This window comes from Epargyreus clarus, unplaced genomic scaffold (assembly GCF_041222505.1).
Source record: "Epargyreus clarus isolate Ecla_fem2 unplaced genomic scaffold, WU_Ecla_fem_2.2 ptg000014l, whole genome shotgun sequence".
NCBI lineage: Eukaryota > Metazoa > Arthropoda > Insecta > Lepidoptera > Hesperiidae > Epargyreus > Epargyreus clarus.
The window spans coordinates 16637978-16661277 of NW_027332222.1; the positions used below are offsets into that span (position 1 = coordinate 16637978).

Below are 23300 nucleotides of genomic sequence, written 5' to 3' on the forward strand. Positions count from 1 at the left end.
GCGCCGCAACGCGTTTATATTTGTCAGCTCTTATAGTATAACTAAACTAATAAAATGTAAATAGATAACCCATTAAAGTCTTGCTTTGTTTGATTTGGTTAGAGTGATGCTAGTATAGAATATAAAATATAATCATCTTTGGAAGGAAATTATTTATTACTAGAATGCTACGACGTAGTCATTACACTTTAGATATACCAACCAACCAATATACCAATATACCAACCATGCTATGTTTTAATCAAAATGCTTCAAAATTTCGTTTAATTACAGTACTTTTTGGTACTTATTGAAAATAATATAATAAGCCCAAACATATTTAAATTGATAGTAATTAAATATTTTTATTATACCATAACGTTCCAGCTTAGCTGTTTCCATAACGTCCCAATAAAACCAATTCCTTTACAAACATTATTTTTCATTTTTATTAATTATTCCCTCTCATGGTGTTCCTACAACCTCCTCTACACTAATCGCGAAGTGACTTCAATGAATACTTTGGCAAAGTTCAAAGTTGGTTGAAGTATGAGGCACACTGCTAAACTCTTATCTCATGCAACTTCAAGATGAATTCAATCGCCCTTTGATTCGTGTAAAAACATCAATAACGATTAGAAGTCGAAGTGAAGTAATTGTAAAAGTGAAGTAGTTGCCCAAAGTGTCTTTCTTTACAATTAAAAGAAGTTTGTCGTAAAAACTTATAAAAGCATGATCGATGGAATATTTAACTAGTCCTTAGATGTTTATTTTACTCATATAACAGTTTAAACATAACTAAACGCTAAATATAAGACGCTTATTTTATTCTAAATTATCCATATCTCAATATAATAATAATTACTTTGAGATTCATATTTTTTAAGTAAACGATTGTAATAAATATAAATTCATGATGATGGCCATACAAACACACGACGCCGATCGATGATTTGGATTATTATGTTATGGCAACTTTTATCAGAAGCAAACTTTTTATAATGGCGGATGCGCTTGCGTGATGCCGGGTGCGTGTTATTATTACTTGTAATTTGGCGTCTTTTAGTGTGAATTTGTGCTTCAGTTCGGTTTACAAATAATACACTCGATTGGTAAGTATATTTTTCATTTATATTCCTTTTATCGTAGTTTAAAATAGAAATACAAGTTGTGTAAGACAAACAAGAGGGTGTAAGGTTTCGTGAATTTTCCATTCTAACGCCATGCTTCATGGCGGGTTTGGTCCAATTGATGTATTTACCGTTATGTTCATACCGGTAAAAAAGCTCCTAAAATTGCTAAGGAATGACTATTTTTGATCATATTGTTATGTTTTCGCGGGTTACTAACTTTGTCCTTGAGGTGTGATAGGCGCCAAATCTACTCACAGTACATACTTATGTGTCATATAGTCTTATAAGTACGTATACGTTAGGCGGGAAACGTGCGGAAGCACGAACGCTTCTCCGTCGCGTACTTCAGTCTCAGACCTCAGAATGATACTTTTTACAGTAACATTAGAAAAATGGTGGCGCCGAAAAAAGGACGCGGAGCTAAAAACCAGGCGGCCGGGAAAGCCAAACAAGCCGCTGCGAGCCAGCCCGAGGAGGTGGTAGACGCGGAAGCGCCCGAGGCGATGCAGGCCGAGGACAACGGGGACGCGCAGGCCGAGCAGGCGGACGAGGCGGCGGCCGCCGACGACGCCGCGGAGGCGCAGGAGGGCGACGCGCAGGACGACTCCGCCGACCCCAAGCCCGAAGACCAGAAGGAGGAGAAGGTGGAATCTGGTAAACTCCTCGTGGAGAACCTCCCGTCGAGCTACCTCTTCGACTACCAGGAGAAGCTCAAGGAGTTGTTCTCCAAGCATGGAGAAGTCACTGGCGTCAAGTAAGCCCCTACCGTTTCGTACCAGTTTATCTCACATGTATTTGCTAACATTCAAATATCTTCAGTCAGATTGTTAGTAGAGTTGGATCTTAATTTTTGATTTGGAATTTATTCAAATTATAACATGACATGTGAAAAGTTCTGTAGTGCAAGTGGCACTCGGAATGTGATTGTGGAACGGAGTATTAACAAGAGAAATTTTCTTTCTTTTTAGACGTGGTCCAATCATTGTTACTGAACTGACCACAACTCCGACATTATCGGCAATAGTCGAATTCAAAAACAAAGACTCGTTGGATAAGGTAATGAAATGTTTATTAACATTCTTTTATAATTTAAAAAGTTATTAGTTAGCTAATTTAGAATAAATTGTCTTCATTGGGTGGCCCAAGGAGACAGTATTATTGTTAAGGCTAGAAATTTTCCAAATTATGAAACCCTTAAGTACAGTATGAATGACTATTTGAATGTTTCAAATGGCTGGTCTTCTACTACAGTTGAAAGTTTTTGGGAATTTTGCCTTTTTTGCTGTGTAAATAATCAAAATTTATATTACTTATGCTAACGGGTAGTAGATCGGCTAATCTTCTTGGTTTTTGTGCTGTTGTGTCGCATATGCAGTAATATGTGGTAATGGTAACAATTATTTTGAGGATGTAATAATTTTATTATTAATATTATGTTGAGTGAATTAAAAAAAGTGAGAAAAATTGTTTATAAGTAATAAATCATGCAGTAAGATCATATTTCTAACATAAGCTTATGTTCACAAAATATTGATTACCACCACTAGGTTCCTAACTTTTCCTCAATGTAAGGATTGTTCACACAATAATACTAACACAATGTTATTCATATTAACACTTTTGTGTCAATTATTGTGTGTACAAAATGCCTTATGTATTTTACCTTATAAAAACATTACATGTATAAGTACTCAAAGTGATATATATTAAAATAATATATATCCAAATTTAATTATAATACTGTCATTAAATAAAGGTAAGTAATTAAAGGGAAAGGGTGAATAGTATCAAAATCCATTTTAATATTATACCACAGTGTGTACTAATATAATGATTAATAAAATTTCAAGATTTTCTACAAATTTAAAAGCTTTCTATATGCCACACTTCATTTATAAATATAAGATCATGATTAATAAAAGTATAAAATATACTGTGTAATAAAAATGAGATTTATAAAAGTACATATTAATATGAAATGTATGATTATAAACAACATTGTAATAACTTATTGTAACTCATGTTAAAAAAATCCATAGTTATGATTAACATGAATATTAACTATCCATAATAGCTTCCATCTAATTTACATATTTTAAGACGGGCAACTTTACGAAAAATTGTTTTGCATATTAGCTATCAGATCTAAGAATTACTCACACCTGTGATTTTATCTATATTTTTTGTATACACGTGGTCTTCATTACAAGTTCGGGCCGCGGGAAAGGCTAAATGGGTTGAGGTAAAATATAAAATACACTTGTAGGTGCTTCAAACATTAGCTACTTCTCAACACTTACTAACTTTTACTAGAGTTTAATTTTAAGTTTATTATTCATAACATAACTATCAATATTCTTATAGCTAATGTACATACGACGTAGTAATCTAATATTATATTTAGACAGTTTAAAAAGGAACGCGTGTGGAAGTTGAGATATATTCGAAACTGAAATTTCAACATGATAAGTTCAACTACTAATAGTGATTAGCGTATTTACGCCACTTTGTGGTTTCTTCAACTACATATTACAAGAATAGTTTTATAAAATGATCTGTTGAGTGCAATGAAATAGAATATAAATTCCCGTTGCAAATACTACGACCTTATTCCACGTTCCGCCTAAAAATAGACGGGCAAGTGATAATTCAAAGTCGAACTACGAAATAGGCAATTTTCGAACGAAAACGCTCTGTAAAAACCATTTTTTGCATATACTTCTTGTTTGGGCTAAAACCGAAGAGACGATTGAATATAGCGTTGACAAAGGGGTGAGTTTTTGGGTCATCGCCCAATAATAGGGATTTAAATCTACGGAGCTTGCTCGGGAACAGTGGCTCCAATTACGGTCGCTGTAAATTGTCGTGCGTCCGACTTCATAGGGTTCAGAATAAGGACCATTCAACTATGTATAGGTCCGATCTCGGTTCATTTACACTTCAATCTCTACTTCTTGGAGACTGAGCGTGAGTGAAGCGGGAAGGAGAGAATTGCCCGGAAGCCGGCTCGGTAGCCGAGTCGGATAGGTGTGTGCACGGTGGGTAATGTCGCGCGTCCGCAGGCGCTGAGCGAGGAGGGCACGGTGCTGGACGGCAGCCGCATCTCGGTGGCGGTGGAGTCGCGCGCGGAGACGGCCGTGCTGGTGGGCGTGCCCTACGAGGCCAGCACCGACTACGTGCGCCTGCTGTTCGCGCAGTGCGGCGAGGTCGCGCACATACACGAGTTCAGCAAGACCAAGTACAAGATATGTGAGTATCGCTGTTTTAATGAGAGTTAGATATAATTGCCCGTATTGCTACTTAAATGCGTAAGACAAATGTCTTAATTTTCAATGGAAAACGTAAGTCTGTAGGTTTACCTTCGAATCGATAAGCGATGTAAATGGAAAACGTTCGCCGGCGACATAGCTCTCGCGAATCTAAGACAATTGGCCCAAGGCTATCAGGTCCAAGTACCGTTAGGCGTTACGATTTAATTTACAACAGTAGCTTACGCTGTTTTTTTGTTTAGTTAACTGTAACTATATTTGGGTATACTTACAAGTCGTGGCAACTTAGCGTTGCGTCAATTTCTTGCAGGATATTGCTCTGGATAATTTTGTTTGCAATTATTTTCCCTATAAAGCAATTTAAGTACAAAATATGAGTCCTGTAGCCGATATTCCAAACAATTGAAGTAGAATATGTATCTAGTAGTCGATATTAGAGCAGCAGATGGTCATAAGTTCATAACAGACAAAAAGGGGTATACCACTAAGGACAATTTATATGTCAATGCACGTACGTCGTACGTACGGTTTATGTGTTAGCTACCGATCGCATAGGAAAGATAATTCTAGTCAGAAATGAATCATCAAACATAACTTCTACTGTGTCCGTTCCCGCGCGTGCTAATGTCGTTGGTTATGCGTAGTGCGAGTGACGTTCCACGCAAAGGAGGCGGTGGAGAAGGCGCTGAAGCTGGACCGCGAGCTGCGCATCAACGGCTTCCTCGTCACCGTCTCCAAGTACCGCGACGAGGACGAACAGAAGGCCCACTCCGCCAACGTTAACAAGGTAACTAAATATTCAACATTGCATGTTGTAAAACAAACCTAAACCTAAAATTTATTACGCCCTATTTAATAAATAACCGATTTATTAAATTTTTTTGCCTAGAAAGATTTCGAAATGGCAGAAATTAACAAATTGAATATGTATTTATAACAGCAGAATATCTTTGAAACAAATTGTACATGCCATTCACGAAAGCTTTTTGACGTACTTTCGTCTTTCTTACGTCGCTTCTCCATAAATAAAACATTTTGCGTAGTAGTGATAATTTATTGACACTCAAAATTTTGTTCAAAGCCACTGAATATAAAATTGAATTTTATAGATTAACAGTCATTTAACAGTTTTATTAAAGGATCATTATATAAGATATCATCTATCTCTACATTCGTGATAGAGATCTAGATTACATTTTTATTTAAAATGCCTGTTTTTAAACATATTTTTAAGAGATCACCTATCTTTAAATATGCGAAAGGATAGTACGGGCATAATAATTTATTAATTTGCAGTGTAAGATCTTCAAGCGAACCGAGATGTAGTATCATCTAAAATACCCGCTCGAACGCCTCTAAATATTTCACGTATGCAAATATAGCTGGGAACACGAGGGCCACGAGGGGTGTTTTCTAAAAAACGCCAAGCAAGATGCTAGCGCATGCGCGTGGCCGCTTGTGTATTTTAGGGTCGTAACTTTACGAAAAGCATCGTCGCTTCATACGCAAAACGAAGAAAACAATCTCGTTGTGTTTTGAAAAGTAAATTATGTTTGTAACGCCATGTGACATAAATATTATTTACATCGGGTATGGATATACTCTAGAATAGTCTAGATTATAGGTTTTTTTGGCGATTAAATTAAATTGACTCTAATTTGCTACAAATATAGTAACCACGCGTTATTTGATTATTTAGTATGATTATTTATTATAAGTTTTTTCTTCCCCTATACAAAATGTTCCACCTGTACAAATTCTTAATTGTTACGTAATGTGAGGTACTATTCTTTTTTTGCGTTTACGTAATTCCATTGTAATACTTTTCCATTAATTGTACTCGTATTACAAGTATCCAACCCTAATCTACCTAAATGCCACAAGTCACTTGTTGGGCCGAGGGGTGAGTCCGGGCGCTTGTTGTGCGCATGTGCGGGCTTCTGTAACCACGCGGTCACTCACGCATGCTCCCAACGTACTCACAATAGATTCTGGATCAATGGTACGGTCCATTATGTTAGTCACTGGTGACTAAGCAAATTTGTTTGCCAACATGTTTTATGCTTACAAGTGGATTATTTTCAAGCTTTTTAATAGTATGAAAATTTGAAACCTATAAAAAATAGGTAACAAATGTGACATTATATCAATAATATAATTTATACTTGTTTTGAAATTTGATGCGCAATTGTAACATGATGTTATTATATGCAAACTTTTCATGTTTGCACTTTTTTGACCTGTATTTCAGCATAGATATATACACGTTACTTATCTTTTCTCTCTCTCTCTCTCTGTTTATTAATAATCATTTTAAGATATCTAAGCTCGGCTATAGAGAAGACGAGAATTTTAAACTATTTTTGTTACTTTTTTTCCTAGTAATTTAGGTCAAGCTTTTTGTTCACTAAGTAGCAATATTATAACCTCTAGAATGCATTAATCTTTTATAAATAATGTGAAAAGAATACGTAACAAATTGGTATTGATGTCTCCAGAACAAGCGACAGCACGGGCAGCAGCAGAACCGCAACAACCCGGCCGGTAACGGCAACAACAGCAGCCCCGTCGCGCGCTCCAACAACTTCCGCCCGCGCGGCGGCGCCTTCAACGCGCGCGGTAACTTCAGAGGTACTCGCTCACATGCGAACGTTTACACTGACAGTACTCGTGGTTTCCATCATCTATCGTCAACTTAGTATCATATTTTATTTAAGGAAACTTATTATTTAAAATATTATTGTAAGTTACGTTACAGAGTTCGCGTCAAACTTATTTTCTTAAGTTAAAGCACTATTTTCTTCTAATTAAATCTAATCTAAATTTATGAGGTTTTTAGCTATATATAATTTGATAAATGCACTTGGTTATTTTTATTGTCGACTTGCAGAATATAAATTATATTTTTTCAGAGATATTCCCAAAGTGCGGTCAAGTGTCTCTGAAAGTACTAAATACCTTTCAAGGCGTTTTTGAGCAAAAAAAATCTCGATCTATGAACCTCTTAATTGGTAATTACATCAGAAACTTGTATGAACTGTGTAGAAATAGCATAACGTGTGTTATTACAACAGGGTCCCGCGGGCGCGGCTTTGTGGCGCGCGGCGGCGGCGCCTTCCCGCGCGGCGGCTACGCGCCCGTCAACAACTACATGCCGCCGCAGGGGTTCATGGGCCGCCCGGTGAGCCTCTAGCATGCACCACGTACACTATGCTACACACGCTACGGACTACCGTCGGTTATTAATAGCTATCTATACAATTTTTGACTACCAAACATCTCGATTTGATAATGACCTCATATTGGAAATTGACAGATTTTGGTCAATTTTGTCAAAATTTGTATAGATTGAGTATAATAACGGACGTAGATACGTCTATACGGGCGTATCCATATCCTCGCTATCACAGGGAGAATGCTTATGTTGACAGATATTGTTGTCATATTACTTCATGCAATAGTTATATCTAATTACCTGCTTTGAGTGGATTGATTAAATAATCATATTGTTTCATTATAAATATAAGTATTAATATGGGAAAAGAAACAAAATAGATACAACTACATTCTGTCACGAGTGATCAATCGTAGTAACGTTCATAAATCTCATGTCGGACGTTACTTAGGGTAGTTCCAGAATAGAATTGCTCAGTCATGCCTAGTTTGCGTGAATTTTCCTGTAGCTCATTAATTGTGATTTTTCTTTTGTGGTAACATCAATATATTCAAATAGGAAATGTAAGCTTGCATGCACTTGTTTATATCACAGTTTTACGTTATAAATATAATTAGGTTTCTACTTACGTTACTAGAGTTATGCAAAATGAATTAAATGAGATCCCAGTTACGACTTAATGGAAAATTCTGGTTGCAGTTTCACTATGCTTCGTTACAATACTTATTTTCCTTGTACAGTTCAGATGTAGAATCGCCGTTACGCTTGTCGCAATAAACACACAAATCGGAATCAGGAGCTCTATGCATTATTGACAATTTCAATATTTGTACACATGGCCATCCATTGCCTTTGTTAAAAATATCATTATGTAAATAATTCATTGGTTTTGGACATCCCCATTTGTATGTTATGGCTTATTGATTTTGCTTTACAATGCCAATTTTATATTTGTTCCACACCACCTATGTTTACTATACATATTACCTGTATTTTTTTGCAATGATTTTGTATATGCTTTTTTTATTATTTCCTTTTATTTTCACTGCATGTTCATTTAAACTAGAAATGAGTGCATAGAAAAATGTGCAAAGAAATGCAGTGGAGCAACACAATGATCTTAAACGGAACAGTAACACAATCCTAGGGCTGCACGTCTCTTTGCCATTAATATATTCTGTGCATTCTTTTCAGAGCTACCTGTAGAAACTAGTACAGTCGAGAGAATTGAAGGTAACTCGGCAATTAACGATAATATATTATTTTCCTATTGTGTCTAATGACCTGAACTAACGAAGTGTTTTGGCACTCTATTAAGTAGGTAATCATGTACCCATAATAATGATCAACGACATATTGTTGAGGATTCCATGTTATCAATTTGTATATTTTGTCATTCATCCTTAAATGGACATTCCTATATATTCCCTTGTTTACCTATTCCTATATTATAATCATATGTATTCCCTTGTTTAGTATAAAAATTAAGACATTCAATAATTTATATAGCAGCTTTGTATTTGAAAAGTAAGTTATGAGCAGAAAAATATCAAATGATTATGGTAGGAGGAAGCTGTGTCTAGGCACCTAAGAAATCATAGAAGACTAAAATAGTAATCCAGTACTGTAGAGTAGGATAAAGTGGCATTGATTAACTATAGTTTTATCTATTTATATTCATCGGACAATATTCTCCAAAAAGTTGTTTAACAAAATATTGTTAGGTAACGATTTTAAATTAACATATCAAATATGTTAAGAACTTTATTGCTATTACCAGTTCATATTAACCAGTTTTTATCTAATTTTGATAATAACTAGTATATTGTGGACGTAATTGTCAGAAAATATTTTCTATGCTTTCATAGCAATTATCATATAATAACCGTGGAGGCATTATGTTTATTTGTAACTTGTTTCACACATCGTTTACAAATTTCACGCCAATAAACGGATCATTTGCCTACGCCCGTAGGCATGTATGACCTTCTAACCTACAATATATACTATTGTAATTTTTTTCTCACCATCCTAATTTTATTTTTTCTTTTGCCTACATCGCAAATAACATGTCTAACACTGCAATTATTTATTTTTATTGTCTTTACAACATATATTATCTCGATTCATTTTTAGTGTTACCTAGCTACAAATGTGTGCTATTTCTGTTTATGGTTTTAATATATTTTTTTTTTTAAACAGGGCGGGTTCATGAACGACGGACAGCGGCCGAACAAGCGAATCAGGCAAATGTAATTTTATTGTAAAGACATAAGAATTAATATCGTGAGTCGTCGTCCTTATGTTCGTGTGTGTGAGTGTGCAGAGCGTCCTGACAGAGACTACAACAGTGACACGTTACAGTATCAGATAAATCTAGCTAATTGTATTTACTAAGTACATGATTAAATAATTGTAAACTATTGTCTTTTGACAGGTAATAAATAATTACTAACAAAATGTTGTTTATTTTTATCCTTAAAACATACATTACAACAGAAAATACAAAGACAAGTTTATGAAAATCAGAATATGGATTCATAATAAATAGAGATTTATTGTATGGGCTACCTCCTTAAATTAAATTACCATAATATTATTTAAATTTTAAAAACTATCCAGTATTGTATACATTGGGTGTATACATAGAGATTTTCAGAAAATTGAATAATTTTGAATCCTTAGTATGGCTTTTCAATCAGGCACTCGACAGTCCGACAGGTCGATCTCGATTCGATGGTTTTGATGAAATTTGTCACTCGTACCGCCCAATGACTCGATGTCATCTATTTAAGCCCCGATAAGACGTCGATGGACGAGCGGTCTGAAACTCATACTGCCAAATTTTATATAGTTTCTGAATGGTTTCTGACATGTACCTAGATTTATTATTTGCGAACTCGATATCGACGGTCAACTAGATCAAACGTAAAAAACTTACTAAAGATACAGTATGTAACTGGTGTTGCAACATACAAGATATTGTTATATAGAAAAACATTTTTTTATATAAATATAAAAAAAATATAACACACCCCGTTGCGTAATTCGATTACGTAAATTGATCATAATTAAGCGGTTCTTGGCATTGAGATATTGCGCTCTCCTTTACGTTACTCGTAACAAACTAAATGTTAGACTCCGAGATGCGGTTTGCGTGTGGTTTGCCCATTACGCTTATTGATGTTTGTGATTGCTACGCGTTCACACGCATTTGGATTTGTTTATAAACAACTAAATTAAAGCTTTATTTATATTTACATAAAAGATGTATACAAGACTGTGCTTTGTGCTTTTACTATTTTTAATTTCTGTTGATTCCGCGCGCCGAAATTTGAAAAAGGAATCTAACTTGAAGATTACAAAAGGTCTTCGATCTCGCGGGGAAATCATGGATAATTTGTTTGTTATATACGATCCATCCTTTTTGGCAATTGTTTGGCCAAAAATTACTAACGGAGTGCATTTGAGTATAGATAGTCGATGTTGGGACGACATGAGTGTGTTCCTGAGGGACTTGACTGAAGGACGCGCTTGGGCCTATCGAAGTAAGTAAACATTTTTTAAGTAACAAGCAAAGTTTTATCTAAAGGTTAAATGCAATGCAATAACTACATGCAGTTTTGGATTTACAAGCGTAGATAGTTGCCAACCGCAGAGCTTGCTAATTCATAGGAAATCATGAATATTGTGCCCTTCTGGCTAGATGGTCGATGATATTTCTTCACGTGTTTCCACTATCGCTACCCTACATGTACATAATAATACTCTATGCGCTACCCCCACACAATAACAGCATTAAGATAAATATTACTATGTTTTGGGTTGAAAGATGTGGTAAGGCAGAATATCAATTGCACGTGGCGTTCCAAATTGGTTGTAGGTAGAAGCACAAAATAATGGACCTCAAGTGGGAATTCAATTCTATTTTGGGTTACAAAATCAATACGCGGCAGTTACCACTGCTTGCTCATTTTCATCTGAAGCTTCAATTTAAACAAGCATTTATCAAGATTTTTAGATTTTAAAATCTCTTTGCGCGATTTAAACAGCGTTATCTTTTATATGCCTGTGTATTCTGAAAACCTGAAGAATTCGATCATTGTTCTATCATTAGGGAGAGATTTTAGTATACCTAAAAAAACTGCTAGTCCGCTCTGAATATAGAAATGAATCGCGTCGCCATAGCAAATTGTATGACTACACCTGCAACAACTTCAGAGCGGACTAGCAGTTTAGCGCGGACTATACGCATGTTAGTATAATTTACGTCATATTGAGAAAATTGTAATAATGCCCCAATCGGATAAATACAGAACAATAGATGTATTGTTCAAAAAGCATTTAATTAAGCGTACTCATATAATTTCGTAACTGTAAAAGAATTGTAAGATAAGTATAATAAATTTACCTACGGTTATCATTTGGCAAAAGCACCAGGCTTTTTTAAATTATTTTTTAACATTAAAGTATTGTTTCCTGTATGGTAGACGGTATCTGTGATGGGCTTTAAGTAGATGTACTGCATAGACGTGCTCAGCAACGGTTGAGACCGTTGAGACTACTTTTTTTTTTTTTTTTTTTTTTTTTTTTTTTATAATATAAGAGTAGCAGACGAGCATGCAGTCCACCTGATGGTAAGTGGCTACTGCCGCCCATGGACATCTGTAATAAACCCCAGATAGGATTAGATATTCCTACCTGAGGTCGGCCACAGATGCGCCGCTACCCCTGAGGACTAAGCTAGAATGCCTCGGAAAAGTCTTTCTCCCTTACCACACCCTTCAAACCGGAACACAGCAGCACCTAACACTGCAGTTATTAGGTAGAAATAGGTGTGGCGGTGGTGCCGCCGGAGTCGAACCACAAAGGGTTCTACCACCTTCAATATACTTACCGTATACCTAACAGAATGCATGCCTATTTCTTAGTTTTATTGAAAAAAGCCATTGAAAATCACTATAAAAACGTTTGTAGGCACAATAGCAGCGTTAGCGCCAATTAGGCACTTGTTCGCAGCTTGTAAGGAAATAATTGTTATAATAAATCGTAATTATTTACTTAAATGCCAACACCTTAGAAGCACAGAGCAGAACGCGTAGAGCACAGAAAGCAAGAGTTTCGTGTCCAAACCCAATTACGTGCACTTCACTGTCAATGACTTCGAGAAAACGAATAGCATTTATAACACACCGCTAAAGACGGTTTTTCAGGAGCACGTGGCTTAAAACATTATGTAATTAGCATAGAGTGAGAGCATCTCGTGATAGATCACCGTGTAAAAACTCAGTGAAAATATATCGTCCAAGTGATGCAATTGTTTTAATTGGATGGTCCGCTTAAGTTTATTCGATTCACAATTTTTTGTGATTATATTAAATTAGGGACGTTTAAACAAGTACCTATTTTATTAATAGTGGACGTTAAATAAGATCAATGTAGAGTGTGGCTTTTAAGTTAAAATCGTACAAAATACCTGGGGACACATGGAAATGTTTTCGGTACATGTTTATCTGATCGATAGAAGATCGTCTGAAAATTGAAATCATCTAAAGGCAGTTCGTTTGATCGCCAGAAAAGATTCTTCGTTAATCTTTGGTTTAATCTGAATGCTTTGATTGTCCTAAATTACTACCAATAAAATTAATCGATGACATTGATGCGACGCGTCGCGTGTAGTTATCAACATCTTAATGCTTGCGATTGGGTGTAGATGTCATGAAATCCTTTCACTTTTTAAGAAAAACGAAGGAGAATATGCTTTTTACCAGTAATTGCCGTGGTAGCTGTCTTTTTAAATTAAGTTAAGTAGTAAACGGTCATGCAATCATGCAGAACAAGAGTTGTATCTAAATAATAGAGAAACAATATTGATCCCCTAAATCTAAGTTAAAGGGGGTCATATTAAACTTTAAACCTTTAAACCACGTCAGAGTAGCATCAACAACTCTCGTAATACGAAAATAGGTGTGGCGTCAGTGTCATCGAAGTCGAATAGGATAGTTTTCTATCAACAATCTGTTGTTAATTTTGTACTCTATCTTGTTAACATCAATGATTTGAGATATCAAATTTACAATAATGCAATTTCAGCCGCGGATGCGTCAGGGCGCTATCCATCTTCTCTGTTCGGTGGTAACCACTTTTGGCTCGGTTCTAAACAACAATGTCTTGGATTGGTGAGTAACATAATATTCCTAACACTCTGTTAGAAACATTAATTTTGTTTAGCGAACCACAGCAAGATATAAGTGAAGAGAAAACAGGAAAAGGATGCATGAAGAGTCAGCAAAAAGATATTTGTTATAATCACGGCGCACCTACAACCAGGTACATGTTGGTGATAACAGATAGAGAATAATTTCGTAGGAAGTTGCTACAGTCCATCTACTTTAGTAAACTGTAGTCGCCTTTCATATGTCCCTTTTTATTTCATAGTTATATTCTATATACACGTAAAAAATGTAATGTTTCTTGTAACAGGACAACCAATTTCTCTCCACCATGTCCAACGATACGTGGGGTGTGGGATTCTACAGTAGAGACTATCTTAGTACAGTTCTACAAAGGGAAAGGGACCTCGATGAAAGTAAGTATAAACTTGATCAGTAAACTTGAAATGGGGTTGGTGATTGTAAAACTTAATATTTTACAGGCTTAGAGAAACCGTAACGTTGTATGTATGTATGTATAACTTTACGTCTTTTATTACGTACCAATGTACCCAAGATTATAATAAATTTTTTGATTATCTCAGGGAGAGGTATTAGAAAAAAATTAGTGCAAGTAGGCACAACTTAATCTCGAGCTCCAGCTTCAATATTTAATGTAATCCGAAATGGACACTTATATATCTGTTTCTCGCTCGCTATAAAGAAATAGTGAATGAGAAACTTATAACTTATTTTGGCTTAGTATTCAATTATAAGACAAATAATGTAATACGCTTATTATGTAATACGCCTATTATGGGACTTTTACCAGGAATGCGTGAATGGCAGTCGCTAGTGGAACGCGATGAGCTGCTGCAGCACGTGGTGGCGGCCGACAACGCGCCGCCCTTCCATGTGGCCTACACGGTCCTGCAGATCGAACTTAATATTACCAAGCTTACACTCTCTGAGGTATCTGGAACATGCTCTATAAAAAGGTTACTAGGTCGTAAAAGGTTAAGAACTTGCGGAGTTAGACACTTGGGCTAAGAACACTTAACACGACTTAAGCTAAGAACTCCGTGTCAGTGAGTCGTTAGCCGAAACGTGTAATATTAGCATTTTTAATTTTCTATGGATGCGTTTTACTTAGATTCATTTAAAGAATAATACATTATGAAGTGTGATTGTTTTTTTCAGTCGTTTGATGTAACTCTCGGCACGTGTCTACCACGATCTTGTAATCCAGAGGATGTTATATCAATCGTTAATTTCTCTATCATGCTTAATGATAATCTAAAATCTAACACAAGTACAGCAAGGACGATAAGAATAAGATCGTTGAGACAGGTCGAAGCTCAGTATGATTTGAAAAATGACTTGGGTGCTGTCCTGACCATTCTTATTACCATACTTCTAATCGTTCTAGCTATAATTGCCACAATTGTAGATTATGATTGGATAAAGTTTAGACCGTATCCCGTAAAGTCTATAACTTTTGACCTACAAAAATATAACAATACGATCGTGGAAAATGACAAGAAGTTCATGGATGAGTTTAAGAGGCAGCAAGTGTCTGATGTTCTGAACGAGTCGAAAGGATTCGGTAAGAAGGGATTCGAGTTGGACGCGCTGCCGATGAACAATTTGAACAACTCGTGTAATGTTCACGTGAAGAAATTGGACGCGGTGCCTCCCTCGATTACGTTGGACGTAGTGAATGCGGAGGGAGCGCCGGGGAGCTGCACGCGCTGCGGGAAGTACAAGAAGCAGTGCTCGAATCCAAAGCGGTCAGACAACTTGGGACCCTGCCCCAGAGTCAAGTACAATTCCTGCGCGAGCTTGACCACTGAGTACAAATTTAGGAACAACCTGTTCAAGAACTTGCTCCTGAGCTTTTCTTTGAGGCACAGCTGGAAAAGGATTTTCAATACAACGATGGCCAATAAGGATCTGTCTGTGATTCATATGTTGAGGATTTTCGCTACTTTATGGATCATTTTTGTTCACGTCGCCGTGCTAACTAATTATCTTTCGGGTGCGATTTTTTTTCTTGATTTTGTTTAGCTACACCCAATTTACAAATATATTTCCGTATTAAATCTTTACATTTCCCCAAACTTTCAGAAAATGGCGGCAAAGTAAGCGAATATAACAATGTATACTACATAATAACTACCGGTACTATTGCATTTGATATCTTATTCTTTGTGAGGTAAGTATTATACAATCTAGAGAATTTGTTGACCTATTTCATTGTGAAAGCAAAATAGTTCTATAATAAAATATGTTATTTTAGCGGCTTGTTCAGTGCACATCATTTCTTCTACCTAAAGAGCCACTACACAGTGGAAGAGCTCGTGAACTGCGGTGGTATGTGCGGTCAAGTGCTTCAGCTCGTCTGCTTCATCACCAATAGGGCTATCAGGTGAATTGTCTGCTCTTTTTAAATATGATCAATTTATACCGTACCCTTTCTAAGTACTTAAGCTTTCCTCATTTTCTTGTTTCAATTCATGTACATTTGTGTAATTTTAATGAATGTAGTTGTTTTTTGTTCGACTTAAGTATGCTATTATAATTTTGCTTAGTAGTAGGTAGCTCACAGACGCTTATGTATGTACAGTCCGTACATTATCTTTCTTTTATTACATTCCAAAGGAGATGAAACTCTTTCAAGGACTTGATGAACTTTTGTATAGGCTACACCATGCTGCGGATATCTTTACAAGAACGGTCGTCACATTATTTTTGAAATTTGAAGAATATTTTAACCAACGCGCAATATACTCCTATCAGCGGACAGAACAAATGTCTGCCATTGAGTTAGGAACACAATAGAGCCATACACCCCCAATTCCCCAGGTTACTCCCTCCCTATGTGTACACGATATTCGTGTCGGCGGTGCTGGCGCGCGTGTGGCGCGACACGGCGGCGCTGGCGCTGCCCGAGCGCGACTACAGCGCCTGCGACGCGCACTGGTGGCGGAACGTGCTCTACATCACCAACCTCTACCCTAAGGACCAGGAGGTAAGTGCCTCTCTCTCTCTTATAAGTTACATATTATGGTCTATTATCTACAACCGATTACTCTTACACTGCTGGGTTAGATTTTATTTCAGGATGAAAAAAAAATGTTAATAAACAAAATTTGACCTATGTGATGTAGAAGTTTGTAAAGTTTTCTGAAGATACGGGTAAAAAAAATAGGCTTATTTATAACATTTCTCATATGCTTAAATATATTTTTAATGTCCATGACTTTTAAAATCATTGAGCAGTGACTTGTAACATTTCTATGAGTTTCTTTAGTGTATTTATTTTTATTCACTCATCAGCAACAAATTAACAAAAGGGGATGGACTGTAGAAGAAGATTATGATATGTTCAAATTTGGTTATCAACCATAGCAAATGCAGGATCTTAAATTTTGATTGAGATTTTTATAAGTATGCAGTTATTAGCTACCAGATTTTCTGCATCATGTTTCCCGTGTCATTACCCGTGTCATTTTCTATCGGGCTTGGTCTATAGGAAGGTCGTTCTATAGGAAAAATGTTTATTGGACTTGGGATTTTCTTCCATTCAGTGTATCCAAATATCGTGGTACCTGTCTACGGAGACGCAGATGCACGTGCTGGGCGCCGGCCTGTGCCTGCTGCTGGCCACCGCGCGCCAGCGGACTGCTCTGGCCCTCATCGCCGCGCTGTTCCTGGCTTCCACTGCCTTTGACGTCACTGCTGCCTTTACTGACTATAACCAAAGGTGAGATGGGTTTTTTTTTATTCAAGCCGCTTTGTTCCTGCCTTCTACGGCCTTTGACGTCACTGCTGTTTTACTGATTATAACCAAAGGTGAGATAGGTTTTGTTAGATCAAATTAGTTAGGGATTTTTAAGGTTTCAAATCTGTACTTGTCTCCACATGATTCACAGCTGAGGTATATTCTCATGGTTGATTTCTGCTTCGAATTATTATAAGTTTAAAGTTTTCAAGTAAATTTTCCAGCTACTCTATACCTTAATCCTTTTTTGGCTTAATCTTCTTTCAAAAATAATATAGTTGGGACAAATTCACAGTAGTCTACAAGAGTGGGGTTGCAGCAATATGCATTCAAGGGTGAAAACTTAATATGCACTTAATTATCATAATATCCAAAGTATTCTTAGAACTAAAGTTAGTGCCACAAGTTTTGGGAGTTGTCCTTAGGTGCGACACTGTTCTGGGGAGGTGATATAGTTGTAATTGTCTCATCAACTTCAGAGGACTCTTTATGTTATAACTCAAAATCATTTCTATAACTAGAATCCTGAGTATTGTATGCCAATTTGCTATTTCCTAGTGATGTAAATAATGTAATGTCCAGATTGACTGGTGTGTTCGATGCCTACGCGACGATCATCAACCGGCCGCTGTCGAAGGTCCCCGCGTACTTCATAGGAGTTGTTGCTGGCTGGCTGATTCATCGATTCGAAGGCAAAAGATTGAAGTTATCCAAAGTAAAACTTACTTACTTTACTTACTTTTTAAACTTATTATTTTATTGTTTAGACGAATACAATTTAAGATCACAGTTTCTCTTATTGGTAAAGGTCAAAAACGATGTGTTTGGCGAGTATCTAATGCAACATTTAGGTATATGCAAAATTTGGATAATATCAGGCGGTACACACGGATAGATACGATTAAAATTACGAAAATAATCTAAGTACTCGGATTTATTCGGCACTCATTACGATGCTCGTAAATGATCGAATTATTTATCGACCAAATCAAGGTACTATGCGTCTGTACTCGTTGTGCGGCGTTTACATATTGGTCGTTGTTTGGCGAGTAACTCAGCAGTTCGTGATTATCTAAATGTTGAAATAGTTTCTCATTGTTCGGCAAGGAATTCAAGTATTTAAATGTTGCATTAATTTCTCCTTAATTGAAGTGGATTATGCCTAGAAGTGTATCAATTCGTCCTCTCTCCAGATGTGCAGCATGTGCATATGGAGCGTATCCCTGGCGGTGACAGCGGTGGCGGGCGCGGCGCCCTGGCTGCGCGGCGGCGCGGCGCTGCTGGCTGCCTTGCCCGCTGCGCCGGTGGCTCTGCTGTGGCCCGCTGTGCTGCTCTGCACGCAGTATTCTCGTAAGTCACTACATGTGGACATTATTATCATTATATTAGTGTCCGACTGCAAATTGTTTTTCAGCTGAAACCGAATCTTCGGTTTTTGTTCGAGTTTTTTATACTATCAAAACTAGAAGGAGCCAACCAACGCGCGACATTCTTACTTCTAAAAGCAATTTCGTATAAAAATTTTGATGCATTCTTACCTCACACTTAGCTCCTTAATTTTTACTCGCACTTGGCTATCGCAATGTACTATGGTCTAAATCATTTTCAATCTGAGAGAAAACCTGTGCCCAGCATTGGGGCAAAGCCGACGATGATAATAACAATGATGATGATATAAGCAGACGTGACCCGGCGCTGGCTGGCGAGCCCGGCGGCGGCGGCGCTGAGCCGGCTGGCGTACTGCGCGCTGCTGCTGCACGGCGGCGCCGCGCGCGCGCTGCTGCTGGCCGCCGACACGCCGCTCTGCGGCTACAGCGCCTGCCTCGTGAGTTGTGATGCTTCACTTTGTTGCATTACCGTGTTATGTTTATACATAGGAGACGATAGTAGACGATGACATAAGCAATAGACGAAGTACCATGAAATGCAGCGCCTAAGTCGATAGCAGGTTTCTCGTATATTTTAAGTCTACTTACAAATGATAACTACCGAGGACACAAATTAAGCAAAAAATGATAAAATAAAATAATCTTAAGTAATATAAATATACCAATACGTAACAATTACCTACTATAATATTGTTAATGTATTTTCAGTTCACCTATTTCGCGGGCACAACTTTATTAACAATACTAGCGGCTCTATGTCTCTCCCTGCTGGTAGAGATGCCCTGCTGTTGTCTGCTGAGAAGAATTTCCGATTGCGCGTACTCGTGAGGAATCATATTGTAGAGGATATTTATTAAATTTGTATAGTAAGAGAAACGTCAAATAATTTATAACCATATTGAATTACAATGTTTTTTATGTTATTTAAGTTCTGTTTCTATTCTTGCATTTTAAGGCATCTCTAAATATTAATCGTGTTTCTTTATTATGTACAAGTTGTATATTTAATAAATTATTTTGTGTTTATTTTATTTAAATAAATTACTGGAAAGTCAAAGAATAAAACACATATTTACCATTTGTTATGTTTAATATAAAAATATTCGGTAAAAACTTAAAATTAGATAATATTTACAGCCTATTTACACAGTTTACGCGCAGTAAATACAACACAATGTTTATATACATTAACATAACTTATATCACTATATTAAGATAGATATGCCTCCCGGCAACTCGACGCACTACCGACTCGCATAGACACTACTTTACAAACTAATAAGGTCCATCACGTACTATTTATCATCCATTTTTCCATATGTATTCTGCTTTGTATGCGCCGATCGCTTAAATATTCATTATTTGGTAAAAAGACTAATTTCAACCGGTAGTGCGCTTGAGACTCGTGGAATCTTCTGTCGCGAATAAATGACTTCGTATAAAGCCTCTGTGGCATTTAAATTGTATTTATACATGTATTCCTTCATATAAACTTATATGTATTCTAATAGAGATTTTTCAATAACTTTGGAGATCAATTCAATTAATATTCAATTACAAACATTAAGACACCAAATGTTAATGATAAATAATTCTTTGTACTATAATTTATACTCTGACTTACATTTTAGTAACAATTTCTGTTTGTACGTTCTTGTGGTGCTTACTTTATATTGAAAGAAAAACGGCCCAAGAGATGCTCCCTGTTACATCCATTTAGATAATTATGGTGCTGGTTTTTCATGTAACTAAATATCACCCATTTTTACTATATTTTTTTTTTGTAGACTTTTCTGCATTACTTAGCTATTTTAATGGATTTTGAAAAACTTATAAAATGTCGGAAAAAATGAATAGTTATCGAGTCAAAAGCCGCTTATACATCTGTGACGAGTGTTTAAATTGTAAGTCTTTGTCGATTAAATAATCTAATTCTATTGGTTGGTGCTTCATACTCTGTGTGGCTTCTTCTGTGGGGAGACAATCTTGAGCATCGTGACGATGGGCGCCTCGAACGCCACCGAGATTATGAACGCGAGGGCGTACGATATTACTGTGAGTCCCAGGAACAGTACAAACTGAAAATAAAATTAACATTTAAATAAAATCTTAGAAAGGAATAGTAATTCACATTATTATTGAAGTTGTTTCATGATCTGTGACTGCTAAATGAAAAAGATTGTGACGCCAGCTAATTTTATAAAACTAAATTCTAAATTTAAGTGCTGGGTCAGTTCTTGTCTATAAGCCTAGAGTATTTTTTGGATGATCGAAATAATATTTGGCACAAAAACAAAACGATGTTTAAACTAGTAATATCTCCAAAATAAGTTTAACTGTCATGTGAATGCAACAGACAAATCTATTTTAAGTTATTATTTAGCATTCTCCATGGTCAAGGATTTGGAAAGTTCCACAGCTTGGTTATTTTTATCCGATCTTTATAAAAAAAATGTAAAAGAGGGGAGATTTTTGAAATACTTACAACGAGCAGCTCCCCCAGGTGTATGGGGTGCGTGAGGTGCATGGCGACGTAGCGCAGCACCACGGGGTGCACGAGGTACGCGCAGTACGTCACGCGCGAGAACGGGTACAGCACCGGCGTCGACAGCAGCGGACGCACCCACCCTGCGGATACAAACAGCATTACAATTTGTAGTCTACATCGTCATTACATTTCAAGTTTATTTACTTTTTAAAAATTATGTCGCCATTTTTTTAATTTTTAAATTTATCATCTATATTTAGGTTTATTTACTAGACTACCTAATATATCACAAAAAAATGATTGCACATACCAAATGCATAGCTTAAGCTAACATTCGGGCAAAAAATTATGGAAATCAATTTAATAGACTACGAAGGAATGAAAATACATAAATATTAGATTTACTCGTATTAAAGCAAGCGAAAGTCAAATCAGAAAAGTATAAAAAAATATGGTAAGGCCTTCTTTGGGCTTCTTCTTGGGATAATCTCTTCTTTGGGCAGTCGATTAAAAATATAACAAAGAAACAAAGAAACAAACCTCCATATCCAGTAGAGCAAGCGATGATGATCCAGCCGATGCAGGCGGCCCACAGTGAGTGCGACATCGCGCTGTACACGGCGGCGCTGGCCACGCCCAGCTCCGTGCGATACAGGCCGAAGATGAGGAACAGTAGCGTGGCCGTGCATACCACCCAGCCCACACACGCCCATATCTGGCACAAAATGAAATAAAACATTAGGGTATGGGCGTAAAGGTAAAAGGTTAATGTTTTCATTTTAAGAATTTTACTTAACTTTAAACATTCTTCTACATTTGCATATTTTTCTTTTCGGATTCAAGCTTGTATCTAAATAGTTAATTTACGATTTATGTCCCACAAATTTGTAATTATAATTAATATTTGATTCAATTAAAGCAATTTTGTATATGAACTAATAAAATATAAGAAAATAGGGAAATATCTTACCCTGCCCATCCGTATCTTCAAATTAGTTTTAAACAGTATCCAGCCAGTGACCATACCGACGAGGTAGGGTCCCAGGCGGGTCCAGGGCTTGTCATAGATCTTGTCGAACTGTGTGAAGGGATCCTCGCTGTTAGGGATGTGTTCGCTGCTCCAGGACACGTAGCCGGTCGTCAGGAGAGACGAGACGAAGAACAGACCGGTCAGCACTACTGACATCTTGAAATGGCTGTCAAAAGAAAGCTTGATTAAATTAAAATTAAGGGACTATCTCTATAAATATAGTATAGATCTTAAGTTTCAATGTGCAGTAAGAAGAGAGCAATTAAATACAAAGATATGAACTGTTAACTTTGAAGTTAATATTTAGAAAAAGTAAGAATTACCTCGTCGCTAAAATTAGAAGAACTGAGCTGACGGCATAGAATTGTGTATCATCTGATAAGTACCAACTCCACAACATGCACTGGAAAAGAATAAGAGGAATTAATATTTAATTAAATTTATCCAAATTGTTTATTCTTTATTTTAAATTACTTTACAAATTTACTTCATTTATAAAACTATCTTGGTTTTAATGATATTAATAATGTAATATTGTAAAAGATTATTATTGGTGAGTAAGAATTATAACATCGTAAGATATAGGGGTAAATTGGTGCAGTATTGCATATTTTTAGAAAACTTTAATATCGTGATTCAGGATTTACGTAGCGCCATCTGTTACCGATAGCGCAAGTTACATAACAGCTTTACCATTTGGTCGACGGGGAAGAGCGTGTTGATGTAGAGTAGGTTCCGCCACCAGTACTTGGGGCAGGTCTCGTGGTCCATCGCGGGCGGCTCGAACACCGCGTTGTGTGCGAACCACTTCATCGTCACCTCCACCACGCCCAGCATGAACAGGTACGGCGCTGTCAATCTATCAACAAAGTTGTTTAGTGTAGTTTTATGCTTAGGAGTTA

At 36.7% G+C, this 23300-nt stretch overlaps 3 protein-coding genes across 4 annotated transcripts in view; 2 read left to right on the forward strand and 1 right to left on the reverse strand.

The window, feature by feature from the left end:
- Window positions 1-935: 935 nt before the first annotated feature.
- LOC140747041 (uncharacterized) lies at window positions 936-10016 on the forward strand. Of its 2 annotated transcripts, XM_073079270.1 has the most exons (9): window positions 936-1091; window positions 1492-1866; window positions 2081-2168; window positions 4175-4361; window positions 5026-5168; window positions 6880-7012; window positions 7456-7562; window positions 8751-8789; window positions 9759-10016. In XM_073079270.1, the coding sequence occupies exons 2-8, from the start codon at window positions 1505-1507 to the stop codon at window positions 8760-8762; spliced, it is 1032 nt and encodes a 343-aa protein (XP_072935371.1). In that variant the 5' UTR covers window positions 936-1091; window positions 1492-1504; the 3' UTR covers window positions 8763-8789; window positions 9759-10016. The 2 variants fall into 2 exon arrangements, with proteins under 2 accessions (XP_072935371.1, XP_072935370.1); XM_073079269.1 differs by lacking the exon at window positions 8751-8789.
- Window positions 10017-10704: 688 nt separating this feature from the next.
- LOC140746938 (uncharacterized) lies at window positions 10705-19911 on the forward strand. The gene is made up of 13 exons (XM_073079115.1): window positions 10705-11104; window positions 13650-13735; window positions 14040-14145; window positions 14541-14680; window positions 14909-15746; window positions 15836-15923; window positions 16008-16136; window positions 16574-16739; window positions 17299-17474; window positions 18075-18207; window positions 18686-18842; window positions 19175-19317; window positions 19589-19911. The coding sequence occupies exons 1-13, from the start codon at window positions 10825-10827 to the stop codon at window positions 19706-19708; spliced, it is 2562 nt and encodes an 853-aa protein (XP_072935216.1). The 5' UTR covers window positions 10705-10824; the 3' UTR covers window positions 19709-19911.
- Window positions 19912-19951: 40 nt separating this feature from the next.
- The window catches only part of LOC140747043 (nose resistant to fluoxetine protein 6), a 45284-nt gene continuing 41935 nt past the window's right edge, over window positions 19952-23300 (reverse strand). The window contains exons 10-15 of the mRNA XM_073079271.1: window positions 23092-23257; window positions 22722-22801; window positions 22339-22564; window positions 21909-22083; window positions 21366-21508; window positions 19952-20958 (exon numbers count right to left, since the gene is read on the reverse strand). Of these exons, the coding sequence (XP_072935372.1) occupies window positions 20830-20958; window positions 21366-21508; window positions 21909-22083; window positions 22339-22564; window positions 22722-22801; window positions 23092-23257 (919 nt within the window). The 3' untranslated portion in view covers window positions 19952-20829. The remainder of the gene's footprint in view (window positions 20959-21365; window positions 21509-21908; window positions 22084-22338; window positions 22565-22721; window positions 22802-23091; window positions 23258-23300) is intronic.

Bases quoted from the DNA above. Each gene is read 5' to 3' on its own strand.
- LOC140746938 (XM_073079115.1), top strand. From the start codon at position 10,825: ATGTATACAAGACTGTGCTTTGTGCTTTTACTATTTTTAATTTCTGTT. The intron at 15,747-15,835 runs GTGCGATTTTTT...CCAAACTTTCAG, and splicing joins GCTAACTAATTATCTTTCGG to AAAATGGCGGCAAAGTAAGC. The intron at 16,137-16,573 runs GTGAATTGTCTG...CCAATTCCCCAG, and splicing joins ATCACCAATAGGGCTATCAG to GTTACTCCCTCCCTATGTGT.
- LOC140747041 (XM_073079269.1), top strand. From the start codon at position 1,505: ATGGTGGCGCCGAAAAAAGGACGCGGAGCTAAAAACCAGGCGGCCGGG. The intron at 1,867-2,080 runs GTAAGCCCCTAC...CTTTCTTTTTAG, and splicing joins GGAGAAGTCACTGGCGTCAA to ACGTGGTCCAATCATTGTTA. The intron at 7,563-9,758 runs GTGAGCCTCTAG...TTTTTTAAACAG, and splicing joins AGGGGTTCATGGGCCGCCCG to GGCGGGTTCATGAACGACGG.